This window comes from Sander lucioperca, chromosome 18 (assembly GCF_008315115.2).
Source record: "Sander lucioperca isolate FBNREF2018 chromosome 18, SLUC_FBN_1.2, whole genome shotgun sequence".
NCBI classification, from domain to species: domain Eukaryota; kingdom Metazoa; phylum Chordata; class Actinopteri; order Perciformes; family Percidae; genus Sander; species Sander lucioperca.
In genome coordinates, this window is record NC_050190.1 from 19377006 (window position 1) to 19401831 (window position 24826).

Below are 24826 nucleotides of genomic sequence, written 5' to 3' on the forward strand. Positions count from 1 at the left end.
TCGGTGGATGTCGATTTTAAAGTCATGTTAAAACTCTTCCCGTCCTCCTTCCGATTTCCAGCCGCAACCTGTCACTGCCCCCTGTACTAACGTTACAGGGGGCAGTACAGTACATAACATTAGCTTTGACCCCAATGCTTAGACATCACAATGCCTTGTGTTTCTCACTCCCGCTAACTTATTGTTCATAAGACGTGACATGAGTGACACATGCGGGTAGGCCAAGGCAAGAAGAGGGAGATTAGCTACCGTAAGGCAACATATTTATAAAAAAGTCACATTCGAATAGTGATTTCAGCATTCGAATAGCATTGATTTTTTTACTATTTGAATTATATTCGACTTTCGATATTCGTTCCAACAGCCCTAGTGTCTGTAACCGTCTTTAATCTGCAGCTGTACTGCTGTCCTTGCAGCTAGGTTACAGGCAATAAACAAGGTGGCATGGCCACAGGGTAATCAAAGATGTCCAGGGATAATAGAAACACACAAGCTAGTTTCATCATACCTCAACTTCTCCTTTCAGAACCTAGGGACACATAATCTCCCACATATCATAGACGTAAAGTTTTGCGTAATTACACTATGGTAGACACAACACCTGTAGACTATTGCCTTTAGAAGCACAACGTAGTCAAGTCAAAGGCATGCACCACCCAATCAGGCTCAATGAGAAATGTAAGCTTCTGTTGTGGATATGGCTGGATATATCATGCATGACAGAGATGTTGGGGGAGGGGGGTAGAGAAGATTAAGAGTAAATAAGAGGAGAAAGGTAGTGATAGGTAGGCCTAACAGAGAATAAACATCATTAATTGGAGACGCACACAACGATGGATGCAGCCAGATGGTGTTTTGTACTCATTTGTCATACACTGCTGACAGAGAGAGAGGACAGAGTGAGCGCTAGAAAGAGAGAAAGAAAAACAAAAAGGAGGTGTTTATTGATTGCAAAGTCAGTACAATGCTGCCTAGAACAGAATTCCACTGTTTAAATCTCGCTCTGCTTGTTCGGCATCATCTCTCTGTGCATGTGCCTTTCCTGTCTGTGGTCAGTGGTTCTGATGGTGCTGCCATTGTAGCACCAAGTCGGATGCATGCTGGTGAGTACAGACACAACACCCCGCAGAGCCAAACTTGGCGTCCGTTAAGGTCCATCTGTCTGCCTTTTACAAAAACACCATCTACTGTATGTTCTTCCTCAAAGGTGGTCCATAGCAGAGTGAAAGAGGTGACAAAAAAGAGAAAGAGAGATGGGGAGAGACAGAAGGCTCAGGGGAACAAGACACAGGAATAAGAACAAAGGGGCGGGCGTACAGGTTTGCCCAAAAGAGAAACTTAGTCTTGGCCTAGAAGCAATACAATGAGATGGTGAGCCAAACATGACAACGGATGGAGAGCTCTCACTGCTATCCACTGCAAAGACGTTTAAAAAAAAAAAAAAATAAATAAATTAAAAAAAAGTGGAGCATGAAACCATCACCTAATGTGCACAAGACTACATAAGTGGAAAAAAATGCCAAAAATAGAACTTTAAAAAGGGGCAACAGAAGGATTTAGGGGAAAGTGGGGATATGGAGCACAAGTGGGAGGAGTAAGTTGGAGCAAAAGAGCAGGACTCGGTTCCCAGCGTGTTGCATATGGAATAGTGCTCGGGGCCGCTGGTCTGCTCTGGCTGCTACCATGCTCACTTTGTTCTCTGCAATGACAATTTCAGTCAGGGAGACATGCACTTGGCTCTCGAGGGCCAAAGTGTCCCTGCACCAACTAGCTTTTTCTTTCTCTGCGTTATTCTCCTTTCAAACCTAACTTTCCCTGCTTCTTGGGTGCTCTGTGTGTGTACCTCTCTTAATGTACTGTAAGATACCTTGCGGAAAGTGCCTGCCATCACTGCATTGAATCAAATGTAGAGCAATGTAGATAGCATTGTTTGGAGCTTCCTTTATCAGGCAACCTCACATAATTTAAATAGAAGGAGTAGCTTCAGTTCTCACCATAACGGGTACAGCAGGGGTCTCCAACCTTTCTTCATCTGAGGGCTACTTTAAAATAACGAAAGTGACCATGAGCTACTTGCATCACATTGCCTAGATTTATTTACATAACAAACCTAAGCTGAATGAAGCTACCGTTTGCTGAAATTGCAATACCCAAAACTTACGAAAAATTTTAATTTCACGTCAAGGTTCATGACTATTTTACACTTCTTTTAGCCCACACAGTCTACATCACTGAAAATATTCCCATCAGGGTCCAAGAAAAAAATTACCACTTTACACGTCTATGGCCCACAAAGTTAGCTACCTCACTTTTAATATTGTGGTAATTTTGTGTGTCAGTTTGCGAGCTACTGGAAACCTGCTCGCGAATATGGAATCAAAAAATGTATTTGCTGTACAGCAGTCCCTTCTGATTAAATAATAATATTCACAAAAGAACAGAATCAACAGACTTTTCACCAGAGTAAAAATCCTGTACGTAGCTATAAAAATGGAAAATCTCAGAAAGCATGAGGTGCTGTACTTGAGGTTCGTTTCCACAGTAACATGTTAAAAAAAAATGATTCTACCTCCTGCAGCTTTAATATCTAATAGGAAAAGGTGCCTTTGGGCAAAAGCACTCAGGGTTCCTTAAGGACAAGGCCTTTGTCTGGTCTCAGATGGCCTTGTCCAATTGTCTGCCTGTCTGTCATTTTCCCATAAGCCCTTCATACAGTGCAGTGACCTGAGGGGACAATGAGAATTTATTATATCCATAAAAATGTCCAGTGTGTACACCTGTCACACACACACACACACACACACACACACACACACCCGAGTGATCACATTGCTGATCATCACCTATACATAACACCAAAAGACGAAAACACGTTTAACCGCTGTGTAAAAAAACATACATGGTAGGCAAGGATGGCATAGTTTAATTTAACTGTGGTTATGCCTGTAGATGTAATAGTTTACCATCCAAAATTAGTTGACATGGGGAGTACAGCTCAGCAGAAGATCATTAATAACATGTGGGGGTAATTCAGATGGATTTGGGCTTAAGTGGGTGCCTGTTAACAAAGCTGATTCCTATTTGTGGTGGTTACATCATTGTACATAATCATGGGATATACACAGGTCAGGTTGTCTGTCTCTCTCACGATTGGCCAGAGTCTGTTGTAAATCACAGGACAATACCTGCCTATGAGTCAATTATTATTGCTCTCCAGCCATTCTAGGGACAGGAAGGGGAAGTAGAGCAAGCCAGTCAGGGTTTATGCATACAGCTCTGCAAGTATCTAAGTGCAGTGGGGCTCTGCTGCCGGCTTGTTTGAGGGCCTTAACCAAGGACTCAAGGGATGAGCGGAGCATTTTAGTGAGTGTGTGTATACTTGCATGCATATCTGTGTGTGTGTGTGTGTGTGTGTGTGTGTGTGTGTGTGTGTGTGCGCACACACACACACTATTGTGAGCGTTTGTACTAGGGCTGGATCAGTGGAGTAAATCCACACTTGAAAGAGTAGCTCAATCAAGCTCTCCCACCCATCTCTCCCTCCCTCCCTCTGTGTCTCTCATCTTGCCGATGTTCCCCTGCTCCCAGTTCATGGAGAGTTGAAGAGTTCACAGGACTAGGGAGCAAAAGAGCCTTACAGAGGGCAAAGAGGAACAACTGTGAACCTTCCCACTTCCCATCAATACCCTCTTCCAACTGTCAATCAATCTCTGAGTAAGGAGCAGCCATTGACAGGGCGTTTTGCGACACAAAACAAAAAATTTGACTAACCACTCAACTGTCGATGATTCAGACACAGACAGAATATATTTACAACATACATACTCTCATATGTCTTGACAGTTGGTCCCACATCTTTCATCAGTTCAGTGACTTTGAACAAATATTTAACACAAAAACAACTTTCAATGATCAAACTAAAACATCACTACTAAACAATATTGTATATACAAAAACCACACAATTATCTCATCCCATAAATAATCACTATAAGCCTGACTGTTATATCACTGTGTTAGCTTGGTTGGTTAAGTAAAAGTTTTCCAATGTTAGACATCCTGGCCCCTTATCCCAAGTGAGTCAATTATAAAATTATTTAAAAGCCAAATGATCTTTATACAGCCTTTACTCTTGAATAAACCATCAGCTTTGCAGACAAAACAACCTTTTGGCTATCATTTTATTTTTCCTCTTTGTTTAACTTCTGCAGCTGGTTCCTCTTTAATGACAAGTAAAGCCTGTTCCTTGAAAAGGAATAAAAAGCATGACCTCACATTTTGTTTCCTGTGCGATTTAATAATGGCGATTTTACGCTGCCAAAATGTGAAGAAGATGCCCTTCATTAGAACAGTGCGTTCCTAGCGTGTCTAAACTTTAATCCAATCTAGTTTAGCATGATAAAGGGAATTACTGTCAGCTAGCTCTACTGCCCACACATGCATGTGTGCATACATATGCACGCAATGACATGAAGAAAATATAGTGCCCTAAGTAAGGGGTTCATTGGTAGATAACGGTCTTTGGTGTATTTTGCCCCCAACGGCTCCTTCCAGGCAGCACGGCAATGGTTGTTTAGGGTTAAGGTTAGGGTTAGCTGCCTGGAAGGCGCCGTTGGAGGCAAAAAACACCATCGAGCGATAAATAACACACCAACCCAACAAAAAAGTCAGAAACCTACACTTGGTTTATTCCTCTGATCAATACAAATTCATCAGGTATTGATGCAAAAGCCAAAATATGTATATGTAGTGAATTTGATAGGCTCAGAAAACACCCAAACATCTATCTAATGGAAGGATGTTTTCATTGCATTTAAATGAACAAAGATGCCTTGCTTGAAGGAAAATGGCCTCTGGAGGATTGCAATGGGTCATTAATTAACCATATAAAACTCTTATTTGAATTAAGGTTAGAGTGATTTTTTATGAGAAAATAATTTCATTAGTGTCTCAAAAGAGCTTGAAGCTGCTTTATGTGTGTGAGAAATAAAAGAGGAGAGCTTTTTCCTTAACCCAATAAATGGTTCAGGTTCGAATTCACCAGACCATCTTTGATGCACTTGTCAGGCTGCAAAATGAACAGAGATTTCAAGAAAAGTGAGGACGCTATTTTTGTGGCACTCCATTCAGATGAGTGTTAGCTGCCAAGAGCAGTCATTGACTTAAAAAGACACCAAAAGGGGTTTTGTTGTGTATGTATTTTGTTGTTGTTGTGTCCACACGTGTTAACATTGATTCATTCTGCATCACTCTTTAGAACATTTCTGCTTCCAGAGATGGCATCATCCTCCATGTTTATGTGTGCACACACATATGTGTGTGTGTGTGTGTGTGTGTGTGTGTGTGTGTGTGTGTGTGTGTGTGTGTGTGTGTGTGTGCATGTATACATGTGTGAACATCTTCTGTGTGTACATTCAGGCTGTGGAGATCTAATGAACACTACTGCTTTCTGAAACAAAACAAGTGCCCAAAGAAGTGACAGGCAGGCTGAATAGAGACAAAAAATCCTTAAACAAGAGGACATTAATTGAATTGCTTTCCACATTGTCAGGCTGGGCTAAGGCCTTGCTGAGACAGACAGGGAGCAATAATCATACTGGACAGGAGACCTCTGCATGATGGCACCTCTTGTGTCAGATCTTAAATCCATAATGGGGCAGTTCAGATGAGCTAAACAAAAAGTTAAAGTTCATGGCCCAAATATAACCATAATAAAGATAGCCTTATACAGTTTAGCCTTTTCAGGCATGTTTTCCGATTAAACTCTTAGATAGTATGCATATAGATGCGCTATCATTCTACAATTTCCTGCCCTCCTCTACACTTTGTGTATTTGTTTATAATTAAAGGAGGTCGTCACTTGCCCAGTGTCTGCAGAAAGCATCAAAATGTTAGTGAAAAATTATAAGCTGATAAATTGTAATGCAGCTATATCTAGGGTGAACAGTGTCCTTGCTGCATTTGTTTCTCCCAAAGTGAAAGAATATAAATGAAGTACACGGTAAACATAATTCTGTATTTACGGGACAAAGGGCATCAAGGGAAGCAGCTAAACAACATTAGGATTTAAGTGACACTGCATCTCTTTTTAACCTTGCATGCCTAGCATTGGCTGGCCCCATTTCCGCAGACCACCAACCCCTGTGCATTGCCACCTGATGGCAAATCTGGGCCTTCAGCTGCCCTGTCCACCTGGTCACCACAGTTAACAGGAAAAATACACATTGCACGCCAAAAAACTATCAGCAGCCATTACCAGTGGCACAGTGTATGAGGAAGTTGAGGCAGGGGGGAAGCGGAGATGAAATGTGGCAGTCACAGGAGGTGTGTGCAGCTAGCTATGTTTTTCCACTCCTCTGGGGGTAGCCAACCTGTTCCCCTGGTCTATATAAGGAAGTAAACAGGATGCTAACAGTGGGATAGCTGTGGTTTTCCATGTGTAGCTCCATTATTTTGTTCTTTGGACTAAGATAGTGAAGCATGGAAAGGTCTCTCTCAGCACTTCTAAATCAGAGCTAAATAGGGTTGGGTACCGAAACGCGGTGCCAACAGGGCACCAGTTCCGACGTAAATGGTAGTAACAAGACCGAAAAGGAATGAAAATTCCGGTGCCTCATTTCGGTACCTGACTCTTTTTTTTTTTTCAGAAGCATCGCTGCATGGGACGCTACATTACTGTTAGCTAGTAGCTGGATTAAACACAATGGTTAAAATGCTGACAGCTTACGTTAAGCGGTGTAAAGTGTGACTGTATTTCCCTGTAGAGGATTCCAACACCGCGTAACAGTCTGCAGGCAGCTGCCTGCCATTGTCGGAAAAGCACAGGCGGTGCGTTCACTTGAAACTCGCCAGCCTCGTGGTGCATTCAAAGTTATTGTAAAATACCCTTTGTACCCTTGGTGCTTGTTTTTGTAATTTACCAGCAATTTACTGGTGAAATAAGTCATTGTTATAAGTTATTACATTATTAATCAATCATTTAATTTTGATTCATATGGCCTTAGCAATAAACAAGCCGTTCTTGTCACCAACTGTCGTTTTGTGCTCCTTTTTTAATATTTTATATTATATACATTATAAATAAATTATATATATTTCGGTTCAGGCACCAGCACCGTTTTAAAAGTACCGTTTTAGCACCGGTATCGGAAAAAAAACAAACGATACCCAACCCTAGAGCTAAACCACATCCTTTGTGTCAACTTCCTTGGAAACTCAAATGGCGTTACTTGTGGAGAGCACTACATAAATGATTAGGCCAAAGGCAGCTACCATTGTGCGTGATGCGTGTATATAAGATTGTGTGTGGTATGTACTCACAGCAGGTACGAGGAGCTTCTTGACCTCCTCCACCGCTCTCCTCATCTTGATCTCAGCTCTGCCCTGTGTGTCTTCCACTGTGATCAGGACATGAAGGTCTTCGTTTAAGTGTTCCCAGTTTGGCTTCCCTCTGTTCTGCTCCTCCTGGATAGAGATAGAGAGAGAGCAAGAAAAAGATGGTGAGTAAATGTGACAGTGTGGGTGTGTTGGAGCACCAGTGCAGTAACACAGCATATCAGAGGAAGTGGAGGTGAGAGGTAGGCATACAGAGAGGACGACAGGGCCCTGTGAAGAGAAGCAGGATGACAGGAGCGGTCCTTTAGTAGGCTATTTAGCTTTAACTTTGAAAGGACACCCTTCTTTAATAGATCCCTCGTTTCACAGAGACAAAGACGACAGCTAGCCCTCCAGCAATTAATATCAGTGAAAGATGGAAAGGTGGAGTGATCAGAGAGAGATGGATTGGGGATTTTTTTTAGCCACACCAACTTAACTAGTAGGAATTCAAATATAATTCAAAAGATCAGCAGGATTGTGTGTAAATGTGCAGAAGCGTGTGCCTCTGTCTCTGACTTGTGTTTGCATGGACAATACTGTCTGGGTAACAATAGCTCTCTAAGGGAGTCGTTTTCCCCCCGTGAAAAGGCTGCAGCAAAGCACTCAGAGGGTGCCAAATTGCAAAGGCAAAATAGGCTGTATTCAAGGCCGACATCATAGCCCAATAGCCCCTTCAACGCAGTTAAACAGAAAGCCGTTTCAAGATTTGAATTGGGAAGGCTGAGGTTGGGAAATAGTGCACGTTTTAAGTTTTTAGGTGCCTCCATGAAAAGCCCAGTCAAACTAGATTTTTTTTGTGAAAAGGTAAATGTGCTATGTAGAGACAAATGTGGAGTAGCCTCACATTTGCATTTTCTTTTTAAAAACACACTTCTCCATCTACTTTCCTCCCTCTTCTGGTTGCCCCACTGACAGTAAATGCAGTGAGCAGACACAGCAAGAGCGCTTTAAAAAGCTTTTGAGGTTGTATCGCATGTCACTCTACAACCATGTAAGTCAGCGGTTTGAAAGCTGACTACTTCTCCCTTAGGTGAGGAGTTGAGGTCTAGATCGTCTGAAACAGACAACCTCAACATTTTTGATGTGTGACACCCCATTAAAACATCGAAACAGGATTATAATGTTACAATGTTAAAATGTGTCTGACAAAAAAAAATGTCAAAATGAATGTAACTAATAATTATTTAAAAATCTGAATTGCGATTTCCTCCCAGGCGGTCAACTGCAACCCAGCTTTCTCCCCTCCTGTTGTTGGTGCAAGTTTGTACAAACTGTTGATGAACACGGTTGTTTACCCCCACACATACAAACCACCCCAACTTCAGATCACTGCTCATTTGTGAGGGTGTCTAATTACAAACAATGCATTGCAGTGCTCTGCAGGGGGTCCACCCGACAGGATTTCAATACACTCAACGAGCATGCACACACACACACATATATAGCTTCGAGCTTGAGCTAAGTGCCACCCACCTTCTTTCTACTCCACAGAGACTTGTTGCCATGGCACTGCTCTTTATACACACACAAGTTCAATATTCCACTCTCGTTTTCCCCTTTTCCACACAGGGGGAGGGCCTAGTTTCAGCAGTAAGGCCATTATTTCACCATGGCTGTTTGCCTACGGCCTATTAGGGGACATGGGGACTAGAAGGTGACTCAGCATTTTCTAGAAGGGACACAGACAGACAGGCCACAAGGGCTGCCTCTGAATGCAGGGCACTGTATGAAAGCACATGGTAGATACATAAATGCCCTATATTGACAGTGTTGCCAAAGTTGGATCCAACAAGATTAGTCAATCATGTGTCTGTGTGTGCGCTCTGGCAGATTCTAATGAAGTTAGGATTGTGGGCAAATACAGCTGGGAACACACACACACACACACACACACACACACACACACACACACACACACACACACACACACACACACACACACACACACACACACACACACACACACACACACACACACACACACACACACACACACACACACACACACCAAGGTCACTGTGTGCCCTCTGAGAGTACGCGACGGCATGACAAACAGGAGGAAGGGTGGAGGGTGAGAAAAGAGAGGGCAGGGGAGCGCTAAAGGGAATACTGGGAAGGCCTTTGAAGAGAATGTCCACACCAACCCACATCATATGCCATGGCAATAACCACGTACCAGAAGATAATCGGTTTTGTCAAAATATGTAGCATGAATAAATAGCATGGAAACTGCATCTAGACTCAACATCTAAGAATAGGATCAGATAGAACAACTGCTAGTCAGTTATGTTGCCTGACTTCAATCGTCTGTACAGCACCTGTTTGGCTGCTGGCTTTCACACCCTTTAGCTTGAGCCAACCACATACAAATGTTGCACTTTAACGCTCATAAATGAAACTGTTTACACTCTCCCACTCAGAACAGTCCCTTCTTCTTTGATCCTAAAGGACGTTCCCAATGCAACAGAGGCTAAATGCCAGCACACCAAACAGGTGCAGTAGGGAGCCGCAGTGGCATGGAAGGACAAGAGGGGCAGGCAGGGCTATAGAGGAATTATAATGATAAAGAAATATGAAACTAATATTAAACAAACTACAAACAACTCACAACTTTCTAAAAAAAATTATACTCGACTTTTCAAGTAAAACAGACTGCCTTTGTGGCCGGGTTGGCTCAGTGGGTAGAGCAGGCTCACATATACAGAGGTTTACTCCTCGACGCAGCGGCCACCGGTTCGACTCCGACCTGCGGCCCTTTACTGCATGTCATTCCCCCCCTCTCTCTCCCCTTTCATGTCTTCATCTGTCCTATGAAAAATAAAGGTCTAAAAATGGCCAAAAAATATAATCTAAAAAAAAACCAGACTGCCTTTGAATGCTGATCATAATCAAAACTAACATAATAGCTCCCTATAAACTCGTTCAGTTGCTTTGGGTCAAGGGTCTTATTCTGTTCTGCCAATGGCCGTGCTGATATCACATTTTTAGCTATTATGTGTCGGGACAATCAGCAAAAAAAACAAAGCTTAGGAAATTCGTTTGATATAGAGCATTTCTCAAAGGGCAAGTCTAAAAAGACACTTACTTTGGCTCAAAGTAAAAAACCTGTCTATGGTGCTAACTGTTATCTCACACTGTGTGGTAGCCATAATAAAATTAGGGAATTGTCTTTGCAAAAGGGAGGGAAATCCCTATTCTACATGTGTAATGGTCGATATAATGTACCTGTAATTTAATTGCTGTTGTTCCTGCTGTTGTTTTGCATTAAACATGTCCGTAAGAGTGAAAACCAGGGGGACTCAAACTGCCACTTTAGATGAAAGTTTGATTGGAATAAGGCTCCAGGAGGAGTCATTTTTCCTTCCAACTGTTAAGACAATTATTGTCAAAAGGACATAGCCTATGTGCTTCTTCCCCTTTGGGCAGTAACTGAAGAATTTACACAATTTAACAACAAACTCAGAAAAGGCCCCCAAATACAAGAGACTGGAGGAGGGTTGAGTGTAGTGGTGTCATAAACACCTTAAAAGAAGTACTCTGAATGTAAATAGTGTGTGATCCATCCCGTCTTAAAAATGTGTCTAAAAGTCTCAATCCAGAGAAGTTACAGGAATGTACGTGCACTTACTCAGTTACTCTCAGACACTTTGTATTTGGTCTAGCTTAATCAGAGTGTGAAGTGCAGTCTTGGAACAGGTTATTATCCTGCGTTCGTCTCTCCTGTCTCCCATTATTTGAGCTGAATAACACAAGTGGGTTTAGTGATTTCACCATTTTCATACTGTGATTATGACCATATCAATACATAAATAATTAAAAACTATATTTCTGCTGGGTTCTCTCTCAATATTCTTAGCTAAATATGCATGTACTATAAGCCAAATTTAGACAAAGTGAATTGGAATACCTCGTCATTTGATTACAGACTAAAGACAGTCTGTTGGCATTTGAAAAGAAATCTTAGTCACTGTAGACGTGACTTAGGCTTCTGACAAACATGGTGACATAGTAAGTGTTGTTTATCCTTGTTAAAACTGTAACCTGCTCAAATTATACAAGGAACTACAGTAGTAGTAGAAATACTATTTTTCTTTTATTATAAACAGAAAACCTAGGAGAAAAGAAACCCTCTATGAGAAAATACATTGTCTGGCCACAGCTAACAAAAGGAAAAGTCTAGCTTAAAGGATCTGGATATCAGGACAGTAATCAGTGATAGCAAGCTTGAACAGTACTTGTTCAAGCTTCAAAATTATTACAGGACATCCACAAATAAAATATAACAAAAATGATTCAATGATCAGTTTGGGAGTGAAAAAAACGTGATAAGGACACCCATAATTATAAGCATTATATTTGTTAAGTACCACATTTTTCTTTTCACCTGCTTCTTTCCTGCTTATCGTCTACTTGATTTGCTTTTCTTTGCTTGCCATTAGTCTTTATTTTACTCCACTTCCCTCCCTGTCCCTCGGTCTTTGCTCGACTCTCCCACTGCATAGCTCCAGTGAGCCGACTCCCCGCCAGGCAGTGCAGCCCAGAAGGGAGCAACCAGCTGAATTATTGAGAGCATAAAAATGCTGCCGCTAATGGATCCTGAATAAACACACTGGCTAAGCTGCTCCTGCAGCTTCCTCTGCTGCCACAGGGCATCAAGCTGGAAATACTTTGAGGATGCAGAGACTGGAGGCTACAGCTGAGGCTTTGTCTGGGGCTGAGCTACAGTTATGACACCATGGCCAACCAAAAACATTTGGGGTACAGGGAGCTAACCTGATAGTGATGATTATTGACAGTGGAGACAGCGAAGGATGTAAAAACTGGCAGACCATTTCATGTTTTTTTCATCATCTTTTCCCCAGCTTAACCCAACGTTAATGTAAATATCTAAACCATACACCAGTGTAGTCTAAAGGAAAGGACAGAAAGGTAGTGAGGACGGGAAAAGTCATTTTAATGGAGGGCAATTAAAAATATAAAGCCTTGCATAGAAAGCTGACACAATCATTTAATTATATAGATGTGGTAAAATCACAGTCTGCCGCCTCAAATGTTTCCCATTTAGTTCATACCTTCTCTAAACAACCAGTCAGGACTATCTATGAGACATTTCCAATATCGGTTAAGTGTTGTGATATGGAAGTGATCCTGCTCAGCTTTATTTGTGTATAAATGTTTAACGGTATCTTTTTATCTTTTTTAGTGTAGTAATTGCACAGGACCTTTGACATGTCCTGTCCAAATATAAGTTTTAAGAGATTAATAAGGTAATCATAGATTCATGTAATGAGCTAAGACAAAGTTCTAAAGTGTGTGTGACTGTGAGTGTACATGCTTGAGCGCGATCTCTCCCATTTAACTACTTTGAGATCTAATTCCAAAGAAAGAACCATAGCAGAGCGTCTTTATCTTGTTCTGTTATAATAAACACACTCCGAGGGAAGAGATAGAAATTAAAATACGAATGGAGGAGCCATAAAAAAAGAAAAGGAAGAAAACGTTGGCCCTGCAGCAAACTGGAGCTTCTAAGATTATGACTCAGCTGAAAATCTGTGTACATCTGTGTGTATGAATCCTGTTTCTGTTATTATGCTCTGTGGACTGTATGTGAGTGTGTGTAGAGAAGGTTATTCCCATACCAAGAGGGATGAAATACACTTCTTCTGACTTGTAAATGCCTTGTAATATAGCACAACTACCTGAAAAATCAGAGCAATTGGGAGGTACAGAAAAAAGAAAGATATTTAAAAACAAAGATGCAACTTTATAAAAGATGTCACTCAATGAAGAAAAACAAAACAGAAAAACAGCCAAAAGCAGCCAGTATAACACGGCTGAAGCCCATGGGCAATACATGCACAGATGCTTGAAATACCACAATTTTCAAAACTGTCAATTTGTCCTCGCAGTAACTTCAAAGTACATCATCAAATCTGATCTGACACACTTTGGAATCCCTTAAGGATGCATGTAAGTTGTTGTTGCTGGAGCATTCATGGTATGGTCCATCAAAATTAAATATGTAGGCATCTGAAATATGCCATGAGTCCACTTTGTAGGGTTAAAAGACACACTTCTGCAAGGTTGACCTTAGGTAGGGCAGCCCAACATTTCCTGACAGACTTTCATCAGCATAGTTATGCAACATAGTCAGTCAGTCTTGGTTTTCAAATGCTGTGGCAGTTTAACGCAAAAAGGGTTTTGCCTAAGTTCACACCTTGGGTCTCGGGATATGTAGACACACAACATTAACCTTTTAAGTCTCCAACCTCTGCTCATTAGGTCCAGAAATAGAGGCCGTCTCTGGCCTTAGCCATCTGCCTTACTACTGCCATCTTTATTTTCCACTGCACAGCGTTTTGCAAACAGCCCTATCAGATGTCAGAATCAGAATGCAGCCACCAGGCATTAACTGAGCGTGTGTCTGCTTCATGTCTCTACAGGCCTAGTGGGATGTTTTTGTGTGACAGCAGTCCCAGCAAATTTCACATTATTGTGTACCATCTCAAGACAGATGATGAATCCTTGTTGAGAAGGTAAGAGCCAAGCTTTAGTGTGCTCTGCTGTGGTAAATGAAATGTATGACTTTTTTTTTTTTAACGTGTATTACTGAGTAACATTGTTATCTAGAGATAAAACACATTAAACACACTGGGCACTCTGCCATGCCGATGAGCTTACCTTCTTCTTGTCTCTCATGGAGCTCTTGCCTCGCACCATGATTTTGCATCCCGTCTCTGCTTCCAACTGTTTGGCTGTGAGTCCCCGAGGGCCAAGGATTCTCCCCACAAAGTTATACTACAGATACAGAGAGAGAAATAAACCAATGAATCTATGGGTGAATATAACGGCAGATAGTACTTTGCATCAGGGCATCAGTATATAAAATCAGATAACAATGTAGAAAGACATATGTATATGTACACTAGGGCTGTTGGAACAAATACCAAAAGCCGAATATAATTTGATTAGTAAAAAAATCAATACTATTCAAATGTGACTTTTTTTATAAATATGTTGGCTTACGGTAGCTAATCTCACTCTTCTCGCCTTGGCCTACCCGCATGTGTCATTCATGTCACATCTTATGAACAATAAGTTAGCAAGAGTGAGAAACTGTGAGGTCTAAGATAATGTTACGTACCGAGTAACGTTAGTACAACATCACGGAGCTAACGTTATGTACCGAGTAATGTTAGTACAACATCACGGAGCTAACGTTATGTACAGAGTAACGTTAGTGCAGGGGGGAGTGACAGGCTGCGGCTGGAAATCGGAAGGAGGACGGGAAATAGTTTTAACATGACTTTAAAATAAACATCCACCATGCCAAAATGCTTATGCTAACATTAGTTAGATCGTTCTTGTTTCCTAACTGCGTCGTGAGTTATAGTAACGTTAGCTTAGCTGGGAGTTTCATGGAGACAGCTAAAGTTTATGTTAGCTGCTCTACAGCTGTCAGAGTAGTCGTGACTTCATATATTACCTTCTAACAGCTGTATTCTCAGTAACGTGACAATCTGCAAGAAACAGGTTGCTTATAAATCACTAAAATAGTAGTGACAGCACCGTTTGGTTTAGTTATCAATGCCGTTAGCATCATGGCTAACACTGTTGTTATTTAGTTCACGACAAATCGTTTGGGCTGTGCTTTCTAACATAATGTCATTGTGCTAACCGAGCACCGTTAGCCTTTACAACAGAGCCGCTTAAATACACTTGTTAGATAATGTTTCATTACAGAGTTTTCATTGATTTGCGTTTGTCGCTGTGTGCGTGGTGGAAAATGAATGTAAACAAAGTTGCGTGCAATGCGCCATGACGTAGGTCCCCTTAAAGGTCAGGCTAATGTTAGAAGTCCCTCTAGTGGACAGAACGTGTAATAACAAGCACATGCTTATAGTGGCATTGGCAAGGCAGTGTAGTACATATTAATAACAGGCTGCATTTGAGCATTAAAAAATAAATTAAATTTGAATGATATTATAGAGGAATATTGACAGCTCTAACGTACACATACATAAATACATACATACATACATACAAGAAAGATTGCACTATCCATGAGCTTTACTTTATCATCCACACTAGATGTCAAAATAGTCCTGAACAGAAAATGGAAAATGAACCACAGGGAATTAGTCTAGGTGGTAAGGGTAGGGAGAAAACAAAGGGAAAACGGAGTAGGAAGGGTGATGAGGGGGAGGTAAGTTCTGAGGTGAGGTAGTATGCTTGACACAATTTTCTTATCAAGGCCCCCTTTCACTGGTGAGTGGCTTTGGAGCTTTGTACCAAAAGGAAATGTATTTACCAACGTAATCCTCTCTACTTCAAAACTGGGTTCCAACGGGATAAAGGGAAAATGTGTTGAAATAATCCAACACAATTTTCAGCCAAAATAAAAACAGAAGGAAAGGAGAACTGGGGAGAGGGGTGCAAATGTGTAACACACACACACACACACACACACACACACACACACAGTTGGGTAAGAGTCCCTGATACTATTAAAATGGTATAGTTTTACTAAAGTCCCAAAGCTGAAATATTCAAATGCTCACTGGCATAGTGGAAGGCTTCCCTTGAAAATGAGAAGCACAACTGTTCATCTCTTGAAGTGTTACAATGAGCCGTGACACCGCTGTATTAAATTCTTAAACGCAGTCACATCTGCTTACGCACTCCAGCGCACTAATGCCTCTACAAAAATCCGAAAGGCCATCAGAGAAGTCACATTTAATTACAGAGTGGTTACAAATGTAACGCAATGTTGGTGTATTTCCTCTAAACAATGTAAACAAACACTTGTGAGGACAGTCAAAAACTCCAGGCTGTTTTCCTGGTCCCCTTCACTGGGCTTGCCTGCAACCGTAGCCTGTCTCAGGAGATGCTGGAGTCCCTGCAGATGATCATAGCATGCAGCTACACAGGCTTACTGTGTGTGTGTCTCCGTCACAAGGCAACTGTCTGGTTAACTCAAATCAAGGAAACTGGTGCAGGGGCTATTTTTTGTGTGTACGCCTACTGAGGGATCTAGGGGCACCTGTCCTCAGAGACCAACAATGGATGGTGGGACACACAAACAAGGCTGTGGGCATTATGGCGGTGATGTGGTGCTACATGCTCATAGTTTTCCCACTCTAGATGTGGAACCTCCTCCGAGAGGTTGCTCAGGGATAAAGCATTAGGGCAGGCGGTTACATGCGTGTGGCTCAGGTTTTATGACCATGGAGTAAGCTTGTGGGTATAGGCTGGTGTACCAGTGTCAGATGTGTTTAATGATGACAGAGGCAGGTATACAAACTCACATGTGAATGTGGCCGGGGGCACAGCACAGAGCAGGCATCATGTCTAGCCAAGCAGCTACCACAAGTTTGACTCACAAACATCACTCAAGGAAAGTTTTAACACAAACACACATCAAATGACTATGTTTTTGCTTCAAGCATCTCACCACAATCTGGCAATGTAACAAGAAATATTCATATTCATTTTAATTAAACCTCATAATTTAAAGTTAATGATAATAAAAATTACGCCAAAAATCATCTTAGTGATTGAATAAAGCTCAATGTTTTAACTGTAGTGGATGTCTCTCTCTGCTCCCTGGCTTCCTACTCTGCACTGTTATGCTTTTAGAAAAGGTGACCTCCATTTTAAGCCACTGGAATGTAGAGACAATGGAAAGCCAAGCGGGTGAGTTATCAGAAGGGTGCAGGGCCATTGAGCCTGCCAGGAACTCTGTACACTCTGTACAGCCAGAGGAGTAGGATGGATGCAGGGCCCTCACTGCCAAATACACTATCTGCTCTTCACCTCCTCTTGCTAAACTATCTAGCCTCCTCTGTACCTACTAAAAAAAGTAGTTTTCATATTCTATATTCCTATTGTTACATCAACTCTACTGGCTCCCCAGACGAAGGTCTTTAAAAAAAAAAGTCATGTCTGGGAACCACCGTGGCTTTTTGGCTGGATTTCCAAAGCTCTGCACCCTCTAGGAGCACTTAAAGTAGTTACTAGTGACAGGGACATTTGTTGAAATTTAACAATAAAAATAGAAAATAAATATAAATACAGGTACAATTGTGATGATTATATTCAATAGTTAGGTTTCCTCCCACTGATGCCTGATCATCCAATAACTAGAAATAGAGAGCAATAGGCCATTCTGAGGTTGAAAAAAAACAATTGTAGCTGTTTATTCAGGCGCTACTGTCAGAACCCATCCGGTGAACAGAATACATGCATGAACTTTGTGTTTTGCTGACTAGGAAACTCCAACAGTCTCTTTTTCTCTTTGCATCTTTGCTGCACTCTTATTTCCTCTGCTCATTTACAGAATTAGAAGATTAGAGACACTGGGACCTTTGGTGGACCAACTCTTTTCCTCACTCCCCTGTTTTGGTCTCATTTTATCACAGTTTTTCAAACAAACACAAATACAGAGAATCACATACAGTATAGAAACTTAGTTGTGTGTGCAAACAGAAAGACAGACAAAAGCACATGCACTTACACACAAAGCCCCCCTTCAGGACAAGGGCTTACGCTGACATTAAAGGGCCTTTGTTTAGCCCCAGTTATCGCTACTCCACAGACGGGTTACGTAGTGAGCCTATCTATGTCTATGCCACTGTGTGTTTATGAGCACGTGTGTGTGTGAATCCACAATGTATGGAGTAAACTCTTGCAGACACCCTCGGCACCCAGAGCCGATTGTCGCATGGGTTTGTGTGTGTGTGTGTGTGTGTGTGTGTGTGTGCATTGTGGTTTGCTTTTATGTGAACAACTGAGAAACAACAGCAGTTTCACCAACAATGCTCAGGGAAGCAGAACAATTGTGCCTTTGACGGTGTTTGTTTGTGGTGGTGGGGAGACAGGAAATGAGATCATGTTGAGGGATCTGGCTGTGTGCGCGCAGAGCTTATCGAAGAGCTGGGCCAGGCCGAGAGGAGAATACCAATCACTTATTAGCCAGACTCACTGCACTGAATGAACTGTTCCTCATTTCAATAAGCCCAATGTATCAAAGCAAGGTGGAATCTGTGGTTACATCTCTCTGCTCTTCCTTTACTCACTTGATTCTAACCCTCCCATAATGTTAGTATTAAGTAAGTATTTTAAAAACAGCTCATACCAATGTAATGGCTAACCATTTACTACAGCAAAATTCCCCTTTTCCTCATACATAAGATACCTTCCATCTTTCACTTCAAGTTACTGTACAGTATTTGGAGGCTTCACAGAGGACTTCACTAATAAACCTCTTTTCTATATCCATTCAGCTTGTGGAAACTGAGCAGGCTTCCTTTTTCTCTTTGTCTTAGTACACAGGATTTTTCCTTTCTTCTTCTGCATATCTGTCATCGTCCCATGTGCATGGGTCTCTCATAGCACAGATCAATGTTTTATTTTTAACAACATCATTCATTTTTGGGTGGAAATGCCCCATCATTCCATCCTATTAAACTTCGCTTTGAGGCCTAATCCCGACAACCCATACGCGTACATACACAGACAGAGCAGCTCGACATACTTTTTCCACACAGTAAAGGGACAGGAGGGAAGGGAGCGGGAAGGAGCAGACAGGTGCCTCACCTACAGCAGTTTTCATGCTTTATCTACAGGAGGGACAGAGGAGGTGAGGCTGGGGCGATGAAGGAGTCAAAATTAGACTTAGATTCCAATGGTGACATTTTCGCCTCAAAGCCCTATAGACTTCAAAGCGCTCTATTCGGCACATCTAGCATTTAGCACCTAATCCATGGCTCCTTTGATAATTCCTTTTGGGTTTATTTTGAGGTTGCAGGCAGAGTGGAAATACAGAGGAGGGAAGACGGAGAGATGGAATGTGTAAAGATTGATGTCAGCTGGAAGTTTGGATGACATGAGTGAAGGAAGCACAGAGCAAAGTTTGTGAACTTTTAGATAAGGAAGCTGCAGAAACTAGCTAGCTATAATGAATTCTGTCATTTCCTCAGTGTTCGTTATTTTTTGAGTGTTTTTTATTTTTTTTATTAATGCACAACAATTACATAAGCAGTCGTCACTGAAAATCTTGAGTCTCAGGCTTCCAACAATGCTAATTAAATTTGTATAAAAGAAAATCACAAGTAAAAAAAAAAAAAAAAGAAAAGATAAAACTTAATCACAAGTCAATAGAAGACTGCTCTTTGACAGAGCTGAGGAAGCTGTGGACTAATGCTAGCCATGCTGTTCTACCTTATCTGCAACAATCTCATCCAGAGGGAGGGAACCGGTATCTACTTTAGATTGGACATGTCTAGCCAATGCCCACAACTTTTATTAGAGAATTGTGTTAGTTAATCAGCTGATCAGTCATTAGCTATTTCACTCCTGCTTCATCATCTTTGGCTCCTACATTAGCTTAGCTGGCAACCAACTGACTATTAACAGCCAAATAGATCCATACAGGTATACAAGAAGGCCTTTTCAACAGTTACCACTATTATTCAGCTGGGACTGGTTACCGGCTACTTGTTCAACCGTAAAATATCCTACTTTAATGTATGTCTTTAACACAACTATTTATTAACCTAATAGGAGTGTATTTATGTTATAAAGGAATATTAGCATTGATTCTGTAATGGATATCATTACGTAATCCTTTTAAAACTCAAAAACATCGATATAGGAATTGGTAGCAAAAATCCTGTGCACACAGACACTGTGTGGGCCGACACTATGCCCCTGGTGCAGCCTTCGATTCCTGTGTGGTTGACATGCTTCTTTTGTCCTTCATTCTCCGTTTTCAACTCTTTCTGCCCCTCAGCTTAACGACTGCTGTGACAAACAGGCCAGGAAGCACTTAACACCGTCCACTTACAGTATAAGCACAAGTTGGTAATATGCAAGCAATCACTGGCATTAGTGCAGTTATAAATACACATCTAACAACTTACACTGTTGCCCTTCATTATGTTAACTCGCTACAACAAATAGAGTCCTCTCTGTTTTAATTAAGGGTCTAAGCCCGAGTGGCCTGAGAACCGCGATTGCAAAGCAACGCGGTTCACAGCTCCAGCGCTTGCTCCAGCTCCATGCTATCAACATGAAACTTGTGAAGACCAAATTTGGTGAAGATCGGGGGGGCTGTAGTCAACATAGACGAGTTTTGGCCCTTCTACTCAATCAATGTTAATGGGATATTTGCAATGGCAATGTGCCACAGACCTTGCAGCTCGCAGCTCTTGATATTTACTGACGTTTGCCTACCCACCGTTACGCTTTGGGTTCCACTTTCGCATGCTCCCCGGGTCGTCGGGGGTGACTCGCGCCGAGGAGGCTTGGACCCCGTCATAACTGCTTGCAGTTCTAGTTATTATTGTAATTATCCTCCTCAAATAGCTAACTAGAAGATTGTTCATTCATCAAATTATCATCATAGTCATCATCATCATCATCATCATCATGCATGGCTGGCTAGCTAGAGATATCAAAATCCTTCATTCTGCTGCTCTATCAGTGATGTGTGGGGTGGTACATTTCCAGGACTGGCAATGACTTAAGGGGGTGAGAAGGATATCAGGAGCTGGCATGATAAGTGATGACACCCTCATGGGAACAAGCTTAATGACTTTCCCTGTGCAGGGAACTGGCTGGTTTGGTCCAGGCCATTTTACTGCAGTGAAACAGAAAGGTCCAGAACAGCCTGTCCACCAAATCACCATGGTCCCTTTTTTTGATATTCTAATATCTCTGTGCATTGCAGTCGAAGTGAAGCAAATTTTCCCCTCTCTCCAAAACATGAAAAATGTCTCTCACACAGATTTTCACAGACCTACATCACTCTCCTATAAAACGCACGCACACACACGCACACACACACACACACACACACACAGACACAGACACACACACACACACACACACACACACACACACACACACGCACACACACACACACACACACACACACACACACACACACACACACACACACACACACACACACACACACACACACACACTTAAGGCAATTTATGATTTTGTACTGTGTGAGTGTTAGTGAATTCTGATTTAATATTTGACCAAATTAATTTATTAATTGATTATCGCTGGGCAAAAGTTGCAAGGGTGGTTTTTCCGCTCACAGACGCTAGGGGGAAGCGAGACAACCACCATTCCAATGACTCCGAAGTTGTTCAGTTAAGGTAAATTAAGCTAAAAAAAAAAAACTGCATAGTTCCCCTTTAAATGTATGAGCCAAGGCAAAGTTGACGAGTGCCTTTCTAGGACCTTCTAGCTTCAATGCACGGATAAACAACAAAAGAAACCAATCTCCCGTCTCTGACAACTGAGTGCATAGAGCCATTATTGATCAACCATTCCTTGTCTGCTTTTTTTAAGCTGACAAGTCATTTGCGGTCGGTGGTGGAAGAAATATTTAGATTCTTTACTTAAGTAAAAGTACTAATACCACACTGTAAAAATACTCTGTTACAAGTAAAAGTCCTGCATTAAAAATGTTACTTAAGTTAAAGCATGTGTCATCAGGAAAATTTACTTAAAGTATTAAAAGTAAAAGAACTCAGAAGAATGCAGAAAAATACTGAAGTTCTGTCAATCAAAGTGTTTAATCAGCTCATCATTTCAGCTGTACTTATTTCATTGGGAAGTCTCATTTATAATAAAACATTTTATGAACTACATGTGTTTTGTGTGCAAAAATCTCAATTTGTAAAGTAACTAGTAACTTAAAGCTGTCAGATTAATGTAGTGGAGTAAAAAGCACAATATTTCCCTCTGAAATGTAGTGAAGTAGAAAGTGGCCTGAAAAGTAAAGGATTCCATTACAACCTAAAGTATCTTGACAACCCCCCTAAACACCAGACAAACACTAATGCCACATAAACACCAGCAGCAGAGCTGTATTGCACAGCTGTTTTTACAGACCTATCTATATAAGTGATCATTCTCTTCTCTCAGGCCTCTTAAAGCTGGCGAGAGGAGTTCAGACAGTCCTGTTTAGCAGTTGCTCAAGAGCTTACGTCTAACTGAGGGTCCCGTTTCATAGAGTCAGCACAGCAAAGTTGGTGTCTGTGGACGCATGTGTGTATTTTCACTCCTAAGCATTTCTTACTACTAGAGCTGGGCAATATATCGATATTATATCGATATCGTGATATGAGACTAGATATCGTCCTAGATTTGGGATATCGTAATATTGTAATATGGCATAAGTGTTGTCTTTTCCTGGTTTTAAAGGCTGCATTACAGTAAAGTGATGTCATTTTCTGAACTTACCAGACTGCTCTAGCTGTTCTATTATTTTCCTTTACCCACTTAGACATTATATCCACGTTACTGATGATTATTTATCAAAAATCTCATTGTGTAAATATTTTGTGAAAGCACCAATAGTCAACACTACAATATCGTTGCGGTATCGATATCGTGGTATTTGGTCAAAAATATCGTGATATTTGATTTTCTCCATATCGCCCAGCCCTACTTACTACCTAGTGACCTGCCCACAACCCACCTGGGCATTTAACAGTTGGCATATACAAATACACAGGGCAGTAGAGACAGAGACACACTAAAAGACATGTCACACATCCATCCAGATGCCTGAAGGTCAACGGAAATGACATGCTGAGCTGTCAGTCAGCTGCCTATCAATGTGTGTGTGTGTGTGTGTGCGTGTGTGTGTGCGCGCACGCACTCTCAGGAAAAAAGCAGAGCCACAGATAGCATTTAATTGAAGGTTGAAGTTATCTGATAGCCTGCGACTCAGCTGTCAGTCAAGATGCAGTCACCACGGTGACGCTTCACAGCGCTCTGCACCACTGACGACATCAGGAAATGGCTGACTTTGAAGAACGGCGAGGGAGTGGGTAGATACACAGGCAGACATAATTATAGGAGACACACAAACACATTTACAGACACATGTGGGGCACACAGGCAAGTAAACACAGGCCAGAAGGAGAACACACTTAAGGGAATTAGAGTAGAGGCGTGCTGGCAAGGCAAGTTATTTTGGTAGAATTGACATTCTGCACTGCACCCAGGCACCAGGAAAATCTAATTATCTACTGGTGAAACCAGAGCAGGGGACACGTAGGTGAGTGAGAAAGCCACATCCAGCAAGTGGGACCTCATCATAAGGATATGGCGGCTAAGTTAAGTGGGAGTTGTGTTTTTAAATGAAAATGGAAACTGAGAGACAGGCAAGTGGATGGCGGGTGTCCCAAAATGAAAAGGTAAGTATGGAAAGAAGGAAAAGACGAGGAAATAGTATGATCGATGACTAATTTTCCATGGAGGGTGAGTTGTTCCTAAGACCACAAAACAGAGGCTTGGACCATCATTCCCTGCTTTCTTGAAATAACCTAGAATTGTGTGAACAAGACACAAACACACATACGCACACATATTCCTTTTCGATGGGGGAAATCAGACGGAAATGAGAGAGGGGGGAAACTATTCCCCAGTCTAATAATCATGATTACAGTTTCCTCCCCTTTTAGCAGTGGGCAGATGGGGAGAGGAAGTGACATTTTTTTTTTTCTTCCTTCATCAGTTCTTTCCTCTTACTTTCTTACACTGATCATCATATATCATCTTCTTACACCACCACTAAATAATTCCAGTCTTTATCATCAGTGAAAACACTAACTGGATATAAAGATACTGTAGCTCGGTCAATGTTTGTTTTTGTTTCTCAAACTACTGCGTACCAAGACAAGCTCAGCTTTAGGTGGAAGTCAGTTGAACACACATTAACACGTTATCTGCCATTGTCTGTTGTTCAAATGATGATATCCCAAATTCCATTTCCTCTCTGCCAACCCCAATTGCTTAAAACTGCAAAGGGCAGTAACAGCAGCATTGAAAACAAAAAAATAGTAGGCAAAAGGATTGCCTGCATTAACTATTACAAGTTACACTGGTAGAAATCAAATACTTTTGATATGAAAAAGGTCATTAACAATTCTAAAATCTGCTTAGTAATTGTAGATGTAATGTGTGTTTGCACATGAACAGTGTTCCAAACAGGAGAGGTAGGAATTGAAAAATCAATTTAGACCTGCTGCCGATTTCCCCCGGTTCATCACATTCATACATAACAAAGCTTTCTGGCATTATCCTCTTTTCCTGCAGACTTAATGACCACACTTGGTGAAAGGGGTGTGCATGTGTGTACTAAAATAGAGTGATGTGCCATTTTGCATCACCATGAATGTGTATTTGCCTTTACTTGGACATCCTTGTGTGCATGTTTGTGTGTGTATAAATTAGTGTCTACTAAGGTCATCAGTGAGTCATCTCGGCCACCAGGGGGAAGCCTAATTAATGTAGTAGCTTTCCTGGCAGCTCGTAAACACAATACGGAGTTACAACCCTGCTCTGTGAAGAGCAGCATAGCAAACCGTGCAAAGGAAACACAAGGGTCATCCGAGGATGCCACACTTTTACTACTG

The 24826-nt window shown here is 41.5% G+C and overlaps 1 protein-coding gene across 4 annotated transcripts in view; it reads right to left on the bottom strand.

Moving 5' to 3' along the window:
- The window catches only part of qkia (QKI, KH domain containing, RNA binding a), an 80566-nt gene that overhangs the window by 24525 nt on the left and 31215 nt on the right, over window positions 1-24826 (bottom strand). For all 4 annotated transcript variants that reach the window (XM_031310048.2, XM_031310049.2, XM_031310047.2 and 1 more), the window contains exons 3-4: window positions 14058-14174; window positions 7320-7463 (exon numbers count right to left, since the gene is read on the bottom strand). In XM_031310048.2, coding sequence (XP_031165908.1) covers window positions 7320-7463; window positions 14058-14174 — 261 coding nt within the window. The remainder of the gene's footprint in view (window positions 1-7319; window positions 7464-14057; window positions 14175-24826) is intronic.